This window comes from Triturus cristatus, chromosome 4_1 (genome assembly GCF_964204655.1).
Source record: "Triturus cristatus chromosome 4_1, aTriCri1.1, whole genome shotgun sequence".
NCBI lineage: Eukaryota > Metazoa > Chordata > Amphibia > Caudata > Salamandridae > Triturus > Triturus cristatus.
The window spans coordinates 462,517,755-462,531,086 of NC_140585.1; the positions used below are offsets into that span (position 1 = coordinate 462,517,755).

Consider the following 13,332-nt stretch of genomic DNA (forward strand, 5'->3'; position numbering starts at 1 on the left):
AGGATTGTCAAAGTTTGGTACTGTGTTACATCTGTCCACTAGTCACCTGGAGTGGAGGTGCAAGAGCAGTAGAGGTAATGAGATTGGTTATTTACAAATCTTGTTTACACTCATTTGCACTTGTTTGTGTTGTTTTCTTCAGTCACGCTAAATCACTGCTGTAATTGAAGTCAAGTTCTAGCTTTGCACAGTGGATTTAACAAAGCAGAGTACTAGGAGGTCTAGTGAGATACAACAGGGTCTAGTAAGAGACGCAAGGGAAACACTTCAAGAATGTCAGCAGTACATTACCTCTGATAGTTCTCCAAGTAATTGCTGTGGGAAAAAATGGAGCAAATGATACCATGATGAGAAAACCTAAGCAATGTTAGAGATTTACAGTGACTTTGAAGGTATTCCTGCCCCTTGTACCCAGCTCATTTATTGGATTTATATAAATGGAAACACATTCATTTTAGACATGGCTTATTTCTTCTTGATCACAAATTAAGACTAAACTGAATTCACCAAGCACATTGACTAATGCCTACATATCAATAACAAATCATTGCCTACAGCCATAATTTAATAGACACACATAGCACACTCCCTGTAACAGATTTATTTTTAACAGTTCACAGGATACAAACAGGAAAACATGCATTGGCAAAACCAATGGTTCAGGTCTTGGCACGCGTGTCAAGACAAGTGGTCATGCGAAGACCATAAATTACAGTGCAAGACAGCCTATGGATGAAGTGGGCTTACCTACTGGCCCATGATTTTGGTGGGCAGTAGAAAATGTAAACGACACCTTAATAGGTGTGTGTGTGTGAATGTGTGTGCATAGCAATTTTTCTGTACTGTGGTCAAACTCCAATTTGATCTTGGCACCGTAGCAAGCTTTTTTTTTTTTATTAGTATGGTTGTTCTAAAGAACAGGTTATTGAACCACATTATTTTAACTGCCATGGTGTGTGTACACACACACATACACACACACAGACACAGACCATGGCAGTGAAAATAACTGTGGCTCAAGAACATGTTTTTTAGAACAGCTGTACTAATAAACAGATTCATACATTTATCATTACAGTACCAAGGTCAAATTTTAATTTATGACCACAGTAAGTAAAATTAACATTGGAAAAATATGTTTTTTTCTGTTAGATGTTAGTAGTAACAACTAATTTATACAGAGAATCAACTCTCCTAAATGTGGTTTTTACTATATGGGACAAATTTAACCACGTGCATCCAGGTTTTAGTTAAATACCTTTTGTTAAAACAAGTATATATGAAAATGTCCATGAATGTGCACAGCAGGAAATGATACCTCTTACCATTTTTGAAGAAAGGGAATGACATAATGACTTTAGACTTCACCGCGCTTGAGACATTGCCCTTCCCCCACACTCACCTATGGTATTTAATAGTATTTTACACTCTGAGCGTCAGCATATATACTATATGTATGTGCGTGTGTGCATACATATATATGTTATTTGATTTTTTGGGACGTCATGAAGATGAGGAGGCAGCAGAGACAAAGCTCTCCCTGACAGACCTAAAAATGAAAACACTTATTTCTACAATGTTTATTTTCAGACTATCACAAAATGTACTGAATGGGTCAAGGGCATTTCTGGGTGCACCCACAGACAACACGAACAGTTTATCGACAGGATGGAAAGCATGTGTCGACTAGGGACATTGAATGGTGCAATGTGTTTCTAAGTTTACCAGTGAAACAGTCAACAAATATGTATAGGAATGTGTTATCTAATCGGTGACCTTATTGTCAACTCGAGAGTGCCGTGTGGAGAATCGATATGAAAATAAGTCATAATATCAAACGTGCCTCGTTTTCACAGGCCGTGCAATGTTATCACAAGCTCCAAAAGTACATGTTACTAAGTGCGAGGTACAGAATCCTCTGCTTCCATCAACATTATCACCCATGCAGTGTTCTTTCCCACAATCACGCTTTTCTCGCACCAACTAATTTAGTAATGGGGGACGGACAAATCTTAATCTATATAAAACCAAAGCTTTCACAAGAGTAAAAACCAGAGCAAATCCCTATTTCTCCAGCGTGGTGCCTTTCAGCTCCCCGATGAGAGGAGGTGGCACACCTGAAATGCCAGACTGCGAAACTATGAGGATAAAACTCACAACTTCAAGGCGCTTAATCTGATTGTTTTAATCTGAAATAGTATGCTGTGAAGATGGATACTGCAAGCGACTGGTGACCAAAGAGGGGCATGTCTCCAAAGGGCCAGTGGCACTTTTATTCCTTATTACATACTAACACAGAAAAACTAAACACTCCCAGACTTTAACCCGCTCAGATATGAACCGGTCTGATCCAATCCTATCCACAAGAGAGCTCCAGACTGTAAAATACTCGGTGGTGTATTGTGTTTCCCCCTCCCCTTTCAGTCCAATTCCATCCACAAGATTGCTTACAAGTCAAAAATACCTGGTGGTGTATTGTCAGCTACCCAACTTCCTAATTGTTCCCAGACGGCTCAATTATATTCACAGGACCGCTCCTACATGAAAATTACCTGGTGTTATATTATCAGACACCTGACCCTTTATTCCTCCCCACCCAATCTGATCCTAACCACAGAATTGCTTCGGAGTGAAAAATGCCTGGTGGCGTGTAATGAAATATCTGGCCTTTTACCATCCGCCACTAGGTTCAATTCTACTCACAGAATGGCTCCTGAGTGAACAATATCTGGCAGTGAAATGGAGGATAACGAACCTCATACCCGCCCCACTCGGTACAAGTCTCTCCACTGGTTCGCTCCTGACAGAAAAATACCTGGTGTTGTATAGTGCACATATTGCTATCATTTATTTGTCTTGTGTCAGTGCTTCAGAGCCCTTCTGTGCCACTTTAAGAGTGTTCATGGTGGGGAGATGTGTATAACACTGCACACGTCAGTGCGCTCATGCAAGTATACGGTTCTACATATACGCAATATAGCGGGTGGGCATATCGATCATGTGCTGATACCATGAAGACAGTGTATGCACAAGTGAAATATTAAACCTTGCCTTATGTATTTTAGCTAAGTGACGGCACAAATACTCTTACTGCCAGCTGTTTCAAACATCACCATTACCTTCCAGTAAGGAAGGGTTCGCTGAAAGATCCCGTGGATCACAGGTAAGAATCCCTCTGGAATGCCTGTATGCGGACCTCTGAATTTCCACCCAACGTCAACAAAAGCAACACACACGTCAAAATATTAGGGTCAATGCAGGTGGATACACAATGGTCGGTTTGTGTTGCATCTTTAGTGTACGTGTTTTTTTGCTGTAGATTATATACTATTCTCATTAACTTTTTAAACAGAGCAACCCAAAAAGAATGAATTAATTATACTGAAGTGTGCATAGAATACATATGGAGATGGGTAGGCGTAAAATACTCGACGTACTGGAAACAAAGCACTGCACATATGGTCGAAACGCCGTTGACTGTTAACAAAAGCGAACCATTACTTAGCACTTATCATTGCATAGAGTGTTATTCAATACAATGTATATTTTCTAATGGTCGCTTATATGTTTTGAAAGGAAACCTTGTACATATGTCACAAAATACGTCACCATTAGTTTAGGTTCCAAACATTTTTCACCGGGACACCTTTCACTACTGTTTAATTTTCAATTGTTGTAAATAAGTATTTCAACTTCTAAGCTCTATGTATGTATTGTTGACTTTACCCACTCACTGCATAAACAATTCTACAAATTGATTGTATCCATGGTGTATGTGGCTAGCTCTCTTTTTGACATCAATTTAACCATGTACATTTGCCATTGTGCATACTTTATTAAGAATAATCTTTAATAATCCAACGGGAGCTATTGTTTCCTTGCTAAAATACTCGAAGAGCAGGCTACTAAAAGCTTAGTTCGGGTACTGGAAGCCACGATATTCTGTGCATATTTAAATTACAACGCAAATGCATTAAGAAGCTAAAACATTTGTTAAGGTGCATTAATATCAATAAGTGTGCAAAATGTGTCTTGTAGTTTGGCACAAAATTAGTGAAATTAATATTCAAACGTTTAATAGTTAGGTGGTAACGTGGTGTTAGTGGTGCTGTTGCTGATGGCACTAATTGAGCTTGTGGTATTGGTGGTGATAGCATTGAATGTGGTTGTGTAGTATTGCAGTTGTTCGTGTGGTGTCCTATTTGTGGTTGTGATATTTATTGGTGTTGGTAGTATTAGTTGAAGTGTGATGGTGGTGAGCGCATGTTATTTGTGATGGTGGAACTGATACTGGTGGTGGCATTGCAGGCAGAAAATAAATAACTGAATGGGACAAAAACTGCAATGATGAGTGAACTTCTTAGATGTCAAACAGGGCGTCATATACTACCACAGGAGGCAGAATAACATTCCTTACAGGCAAAGGCATACAGTGAGAAGTACTCTGTGGTAAAAAGGGTGACAGACAGCTGTACCGACCAGGCACGCCTATCAACTCGTCTGTCCAATAAGCATCAGGCAAGTTTTGAAAATAATTCACAAACGCAAACTAGAAAGACCATATGAACAACACAGCACTACATGAGTGACGAGAATAGAGTAACAGGGTTTGAGATGCGTATGTGATTAGAGAGGCAGGTAACGCTGTAAGAAACTGAGACAAGAGAATTAGAATGTGCACTCCTAGGAGGATAACACCCTCAGCCCCCTGGTATTCTGATAGTTTAAAACTACAAAAAACGGAATGCAAACGATTGGAACGTGCATGGAGGAAAGGGTATACTAACTCTACTAAGAAGGCCTATAGGGATAGTCTCTTCAGCTATAAAAAAGCGCTTTTTGGTACAAAAAAGAAAATCTATGGGGAACAGATTAGCAATGCGAAATCTTCCGTAAAAGAACTTTTTAACACCGTTTTAAAACTTACAACACCCATCACGGCAAAACCTCGGAGCAGCCCTGGATTCTTTTCGGGAAAAAGTTGGCACTATCTTCTCTTCTTTCAGCACTCTGCCAAAGGATGGCATCAAGATGGGTGTCTGGGATTCTCCCAAGGACACCAAGATAATCTCCACCTTTGACAGTTTTGCGATAGTGGATGCCCAAGATGCTACTAAGCTTCTGCGGGCAATTCAATCTGGGTCCCCTTTAGATTCGTGTCCAGCATCAGTAGCTAAACTAGTCCTGAATACTATCGGAGCGTCCCTTGCCCCTGTTTTTAACAATATTTTTAAGTCTGGTCTGTTTCACAAAGTTTGGAAAAAAGCCTTAATCCTTCCTCTTCTTAAGAAAGCTAACCTGGATCCTAAGGAGCCAAATAATTATAGGCCTATCTCTCGTCTTCCCTTACCGGCTAAGATGATTGAAAGAGAAATGAACCGTCAATTAAGCTCCTTTATTACTACCAATGGGCTTTTAGATTCCACTCAGTTTGGCTTCCGCGCAGAACACAGCACAGAGCTGGCGCTGATTAAGTCAATCGAGGAAATTAGAGAAGTACTAGATCAGGGTGGAGCTGCGATTCAGATTATGTTGGACCTTTCGGCGGCCTTTGACACGGTCCACCATGAAGTACAGTTGGACCGGCTAGGCGAAAGGGGGGGTTACAGCCAAGGCTCTCGCCCTTCTAAAATCTTTCCTCACCAACAGAACCCAAACAGTAGACATGGGTAAAGATTGTTCAAAGCCATTTTATCTGCCCTGTGGGGTTCCACAGGGATCAGCGCTCAGCCCCACGCTGTTTAATATATGTGTGTCCCCGCTGGCAGCCCTCATACGATCATTCGGGTTCCAGCTGACCTCCTATGCAGATGACACACAAATAGTGTTATCTATACAAAAGGGCAAAGAGGCTGAGACTGGTCGGGACTGCTATAACTGCATGCAGTCTATTGCAGGCTGGATGTCAGCAAATTGCCTCAAGCTAAATGCAGGGAAGACAGAGGTGATTATCTTTGGTAATCCCTCAAATCTCTGGTCAACCGACTGGTGGCCTGAAGCACTGGGTCCACCTCCAGCCCCCACTGTTAGGGCAAAAAATCTGGGAGTGATGGTGGACTCCAGACTGTCTTTCGGGGACCAGATCGGCAGAGTGGTATCCTCCTGTTTCCATCTCCTTAGGATTATGAGGAAAATCAAATATTTTCTTCCGGAGGATAGTCTTAGGACAGTAATAACTGCGCTCATCCTGTCTCGCCTAGATTATTGTAATGCCCTCTATCTTAACATCCAAAAAAGGCAGCTCAACCGACTGCAAGTGGTGCACAATGCAGTCGCTAGGGTCCTTTTGGGTATCCCTAGGTTTGTCTCAGCCAAGAAGGGACTTCGGGACCTCCATTGGCTCCCAATGAAACAACGTATGGAATTTAAGGCCCTATGCCCGGTCTTTAAGGCCCTTGAGGGGCATGGCCCTGCCTTTATGGGACAACATCTTCAATGATACATTCCCTCCAGGGCTCTACGGTCAGCTGAGGCAAAGCTGGTAAAAGTTCCACGTGTTAAAACTGCCAGTTGGGGGGGCAGGAGCTTCTCCTGCTGCACCGCAAAGGCCTGGAACAGCCTCCCCCTGCAGCTTAAGGAGCAGTCGGGCTCCTAGAGTTTAGAAGGGGCCTGAAAACTTGGCTCTTTTCCTAATTGGACTTTTCTCTCTACCATGTAGGCAACGTTTCAGCGCCAGGACACCTTAGGCCAACAGTGCGCTTTATAAGCACCATTAACATAACACAACAAGCTGAATGATGCCAGGGCTCCGAGACAAAACCTTACATCATCACTGGTTACACAAGCCTGCATGCGGTACCAGATCACCGCAGCAAAGGGGTCCGGGCGAGTTCCTTTGTGCGCGAATTTATTTGAACAGCTGCGGAAATGCATCTCACTAAAATACTGGTGAAAACACGGACAGTGCACTCCAAGCTGCAGGAGAGACGCCACTCCACCCAGGCACCCTCACATCTGTCTGCTTAGGCCTTTTGCAGACGGAGAAGTATTCTCTTTCGTGGTATTTGCAGTTAATTTCCCTTCTAGAATTACAAACATCCATCTTCCTGAAGCCTTGTCCAATAGCAGTCCGTTTTTCCGTCCTAAACCACACCGTCCGCCCTTCTCTGCGTTGACATAAGAGGCGTTGACATCAGTGTACTTTTCCGTGCAATGTGAGCACGAAAGCTAAATGACGGCAAATAACCTCAGTGCAATTTTGCTGCTCAGGGGTGAGAAGCAAAGAAGTCACACGCTCGTGGCAACTGGAGAGCCCTCTGATGGCGCCAAGTGCACGATGGGAGCGCCCTCCGGGTGAATGCAGACGTGTTAGTCAATCTCAAACAGCAATCACAAACTGTTAGAAACACGAACTCAATGTCAAAGCAAACAGCGTGCCTGCTACCAGAAAACCACCTGCACGGAGGTCAAAATTAACTGGAAAAATGTCCCTTGAATTACAGCAGGGATTTCAAGACCGCTCGTCACCCAAAGGTGTGGAACGTGAATAAAATGCATACCACACAGTATGTGTTAGTGTATCCTTAAAAGGTGGTTATTGGCACTAGCGCCTCATGCTCAAATCCCTTAAAACCGGGCCTAGAAACCAACGACGAATGAGATACATCGACTGCATGGAGTTCATGACACAAGGAGCGGGTTCAGATGCCCGGCCTGAGCGGACGCCAGGGTTTATTCAAGTGCGTTCTGCACGTGGCACAATGACATTCAATATTATACTTTGCACTCGCGCTTTCGTACCTGGCCATTGCTTCTGTTCATCATCACGCGCATAAAAGGGATTTGTCCAGTTATGACACTTCAAACAATTGCTCTAAAGACCATTTGTGCCGAGAAAGAAACGCGTTTTGCAGGAGTGAGGAGGGTGTGGGAGGTTCACCCAGCGTTCTGGATGAACGGACACGCATGAGGAGGCAAGGTGTTACAACCGGATTGTGAGGTCTACCGTCTAAAAGCTGAATGCACTAAAGCGTTCGAGGCACATGTGACGCTGTACCTCACAGTAATATACACGTGCATGGTCTCAGGAGGATGTTGTAGGTGAGTAATGTTTAAGCCATGTTGTAAAGTGTCGTTAAAGTGCCAATTACAAAATTCTACGAGATAATGTATAGAAGTAAACTATTGAGACTATTTAGAAATACAGTAATGGAGACCAAAGAGGCACAGAAACGAATGTGATTGAGGCGACAATGCTTATTCTGTTATGTCCACGAGCCATCATGGCCAGCTAAAGGATACAAGCTGGACAAGGAAAAGGGTTATCAGATGTTCATCTTATACGTCACTCAAATGCAGGCTAACAAACACACGCATGCAAGATTCGGCAATAGCAACGTTTTATGCCAGGTGCACTATATCCACAAATTATTGAAGGAAACCTGATACATATCAAAGTTATGGCTTTTAATGGAAACGCACACAGCACACAAAGTTACTTCACCAAACCAGGATATACAAAGGAAATGTAAAAAAACTAGAAGTGTTGTACATTTGAAAGAGGACAGTAATGTGGCTGCAGACTAACGCTGTGATCTGTGGATGGCCATACCGAAGGTGAAGGATGTTCTCAGTGCAACCAATCTACTTCTGACAGTGCATTTTCCAATATGGAGTGCACTAAAAAACCCCCGGGATTGCTTTTGTGGTAAACACACACAAAAACAAACTTCAACACCGAGTTCAGAAGGGAGGCTATTGGCAAGTGAAGGATAATCATATGCATGTAACAACTTTTTCCTGACCTGGAACTTTCTTAAAACCTCTTTGAAGCAGCCACATAGAGGTGGGCGAGCCACTGAAAGCTCAAGCCAGATGCCTGGCTCAGCTCCTGGTCCTCTTGGAATCTCAAGCCTAAAACGAGTCAAGCCTTCAGGGGAGAGGGGGTGACTGAGAAGGAACAAATGCAGCCCATGTAACATTGGGAACCACGTTTGAATCCCGGCCTTGGCTCTGCATCCATCACATCTGTGTCATAAAAATGTGTAAAATAGTCTGTGCCTGTAGCGAAGCGCGCAGATGCCTTACGGCAAGTTCTGCGCCATGTGAGACTGCCTAAAAAATCCCAAAATAAAAGGCATGTCACCCATGCCCTAATCGCCTCTTTCAATAACAACAAAACATTAACCTTTGATGCAAAAAAGAGATACCTTTCTAGTGGCTAAATTGCACAGTGTGAAAGTGGAAAATCTGTTATCAATCCCGAATCCCCAGCTTGACCAAACTGTGTGGTCCTAGGCAAATACTTTGTCACCGACCCTCCTTTTTACATCGAGCTTAGAGTCAGCGTGCATTGCGATACTTGTTGTAGTGGAGTAGGGAATAGACGCCCCACACACTCACTGCCCATATTGGCCATTGGCTTGTGTCATTGTCCTTCCTAAATGCTGGCTTCCGATTTGTAAATAGGCTTGTTAGTCCCTCCTTAGTATTGCCTCGTCTTCATTTGTCACCTCCCATGGCGACTGGCCCTTTTACTTCGGTTGTTACACGGTACTGTTTTGTCTTTAAGCACTATTTTCTTTTTCGAGTTTCTCTTACTGCAGACACGACATGCTTTGGTGCCTTCTTTACAACACCGCCCTCCCTCCCATTGTCCGTGCCTTCTTTACCCCCCTCCCGTTGTCTATGCCTTTTTTACCCCTCCACCCTCCCGTTGTCCGTGCCTCCCCCCATCCGCCCACTCTCTTTCCCTCTCCTTGTCCGTGATGCCTACCATTTGCAATGCAATATGTCTCGCATTTACGCGAGTTTGAGCAACTGGCATTGTAAGTGACAATGCCTTTTATTTATGTTTTGGTTTTTAAAACATAAATAAAACGCATTGTCATTGCTGTTACCGCTTGACAGCAGAAAGATCGTGGTGCAGGCTCTGGTGACGTCAAAACTTGACTATGTCAACAGCTTGTACCTCGGTCTTCCCAAATCTCTTACCCAGCGCCTACAATTGTTACAAAACGCAGTGGCCAGAGCTATCTTGAGGTCTAAACCCAGATCTAGTATGACCCCTACTCTAAAGTCTCTACACTGGCTTTGCATAAAGGAACGGATTACTTCACACCAATGACCATCTTCTTTAAAGCTTTCTACGGCTTAGACGCCAGCTACCTGAATAAGCGCGTAAATCGCTACATTACATCTAGACCCCTAAGATCTTCTAATGGCAACTTTGCCATCATGCCCAAAATATGCCGTGCCCGCACTGGAGGCAGATCCTTCGGCTTTCTAGCTGCAAAATTATGGAATAGCCTCCTTGAGTCTGAGACTAACCACAGACCTACTATCCTTCAGGAAGAACCTAAAAACCTGGCTTTTTAATAACTAAAGGATCGTTTATGCATGTTTTCCTTCCGTTGTCACGCGCCAGGACTCTCTAGTCTGGGTAGCTGTGCTCTATATTAAATACACTATTTCATTTAATTTACAATGCCAATAGCTTAAACTGGCGTACATGCGAGACCTATTGCATTGCAAATGCTTGTTTCCCATTACCAGATATCAGAGCATTGTCAAATACCCGAGTACAGACTGTACACTGTCCAAAAACTTTGTACGTTTCAATTAATAAACTATTTACTGTACAAGATTCCAGTAGCCATATAGGGTACATATGGCGACTGACTTTGCTCTTAATTTACAAATAGGATTGTCATTAGGGCGGGTGTAGGAATGTTTCTCAGTGTCAGTTTAAAAACAATCATTTTTTGATAAATATTTCTCAACGCAGAAATACAATCTGATTTATGCAGGTGAAATGCTTTCATGTGTTAATGAAATATGCTTTTTGAATTCTGAAGACACTTTACCATATTCTAGCTTGCTGCATAATTTACAAGTTAAATATTTTGAGGGCCCAGCTCCTGCTCATGCTCTTAGAGCGAGAGACGACCCTTGGCTCAGCTCTCCATTCATTGGTTGGCTCGCCCACCTCTACAGCCACAAGGGGTCCTGGCTAGTTTGCCTGTCTCATCTGATTAATCAATGACTAAATTAATTCTCTGCAAAGCCCGATTCCTTTCCATTCTTGCAAGGGAAGCATCAGCAAGTGCTATTTGCTAAGTTTAAGCTGTATTAGATGCTAAAAGATATCTTACACGAATAAAGTATTTTATATTTATCCTCATGGCAAACAGTTCTCCCGTTACTGTACTTGTATGACAAAACAGTCAGTTATGGTAGATGTCAAATATTTAAAGGTTCGGAAAGGTCTGAAAACATGGACTTTTCACAACTAGTGGGCATGTTGTATTTCTCCTTGCCAGTGTGACGAGTTTGTGAATCCATAGAGGAAATGTGTGGTATATAGCTTTAAAAAACAAATGAAACTTACCTTGGCGCTGATGGGTTGGATATTAATCGTATACAGAGGAAAAGGTGGACAGAGTAAGGGTAGCAGTGAGCTTGCAGGAACTAACAAAAGTGATTTCAATGGCAAAGTTGGGATACACATACATACCCAAATGCTTATGTATATGCATGTATATATATCATAGCTGCTGTACATGGCCAGGATTTCTATGCATTTTGTTACTTATTTATAAGCTATAAAGACAAGGAATGGGTTGAAAAGCGAGGGAGTCGTAGAATCTAAACCCACTGCAACACTCAAGAAGCAAGTACACTAGGATCACTGCACTAGAAGGAAAGCAGCAAGTCCTACCTTGAAAATTTCAAACTCCTTCTTTGGCATCAACAGCTTTTAACAAACGATGGCCATGGATAAATCAAACCAATGCACAACAAAATTAACATTTTGAAAAAGAAGAGCTCTTATTTGGAATACATTTAAGACAACATGACATTATCAATCAATTGAAATATGGCCCCATAAAGTGTCCGAGTGCAACAGTGTAGAGGCCAAACACTCATTTGTCAAACTCGCAGTTTACGACAAACTAATCAATTCTATGCATTTTTAATATTCTAGAAAGAAAACATTAGATGAATAAATTAACCTGATCACCTAATCCAGATCAGCCAAAGGAAACAGACATGAAAACTGATCAAACTGAACCATTCTCTATTAGTTAGTGAGCATCATTTTTTAACAATATCCCTTACAACATTCAACTATAATCCACAAACATTCATCTTTTTGCCACAATGCCCAAGTTTAGCTGTGACAGCCTGGAATTTACACAGAACAAATACAGTCTAAAGGCTTTACGAAAAGCAACTTTTCACTGAACGTGGACCTCATAGAAAAAGCGCTACCAATGAAATGCTGATAGTTACCTGTATTGTATGACTGTATAGGGGTTCTGTTCGTCCTCCAGATTCCTGAGGTTTCACAGCAGTCAAGATGTTATTTGGCACAAAGCCAGAAGCGCCACTTGCATTCTGAACCTTCCACCACTGTTTGCGGTCATCAATAATCTGTGAAATAAGTCACATAATAAGACTAGTTTAATTTAAATTTCAGATGAGATTGCCTTTGAAAATTAAAACACCTTGAGAAAAAAGCTATTGTATGCAATTCGAACAATACTTACACATTTGCTATGCACTTCTCAATATAAACACAATAAAAGTTACTTACCTTCCGTAACGATATATCTGTAAGAAACATAGGTTAGTTATAGTCCTTACCTTAGAATTACCCCCAGGCGTCGGACTGGATCCGGAATGTTTTTCGTCAGCAGTTCCCCTGCACGTTGGAAAGGGGTGTCGGTCGACTCTGCGTTTGTCGACGTGGTCCCTGGGATGACATTGCGGTAGCTACATAGACGCCGCCCTTGCGCGCTGACTTCAGTTCTGTACACGACTTTCCACATCAGTAGTGCAGAGCCATGCAAGACACTGACCACTGTGGCTCAAAACTAGGGCCCTGAAAGGATGACCTTAACCGTAGAAGTCAGTTCGCAGAACGGGGAGGATGGGTGGGGCGGTAAGGAATCTATAACTAACCTACGTTTCTTACAGATATATTCTTACCGAAGGTAAGTAACTTGTTCATCTGAAAGAAATAATTAGTTAGTTATAGATTCCTTACCTTAGAATAGATACCCCAGCAATACCAACCCCAGAGGTGGGCCTGCGAACTAACTTCACAGCAGAAAGTCCTGGAGAACAGAACGGCCAAAGAAGCAGTCTCTCCGGACTTGGCTGTCCAGGCAGTAATGTTTGCTGAACATGTGCAGAGATGCCCACGTAGCTGCCTGACAGATGTCATTTAGGGGGACTCGTCCCAAAGCAGTGGCAGCTGCCGTCACCCTGCTGGAATGGGCGCGCAGTCCCAATGGAGGCTCCTTTTATGCTAAAGAATATCAGGCTTTGATGCACAGAACAAACCACCTGGAGATGGTCTTAGCGCCCACGTAACCCACAAAGAGT

General features: G+C 42.6%; 1 protein-coding gene across 20 annotated transcripts in view; it reads right to left on the reverse strand.

Moving 5' to 3' along the window:
• EPS8 (EGFR pathway substrate 8, signaling adaptor) overlaps positions 1-13,332 on the reverse strand; it is an 861,544-nt gene that overhangs the window by 86,529 nt on the left and 761,683 nt on the right. For all 20 annotated transcript variants that reach the window (XM_085652654.1, XM_085652642.1, XM_085652660.1 and 17 more), the window contains one exon: positions 12,235-12,375. In XM_085652654.1, coding sequence (XP_085508780.1) covers positions 12,235-12,375 — 141 coding nt within the window. The remainder of the gene's footprint in view (positions 1-12,234; positions 12,376-13,332) is intronic.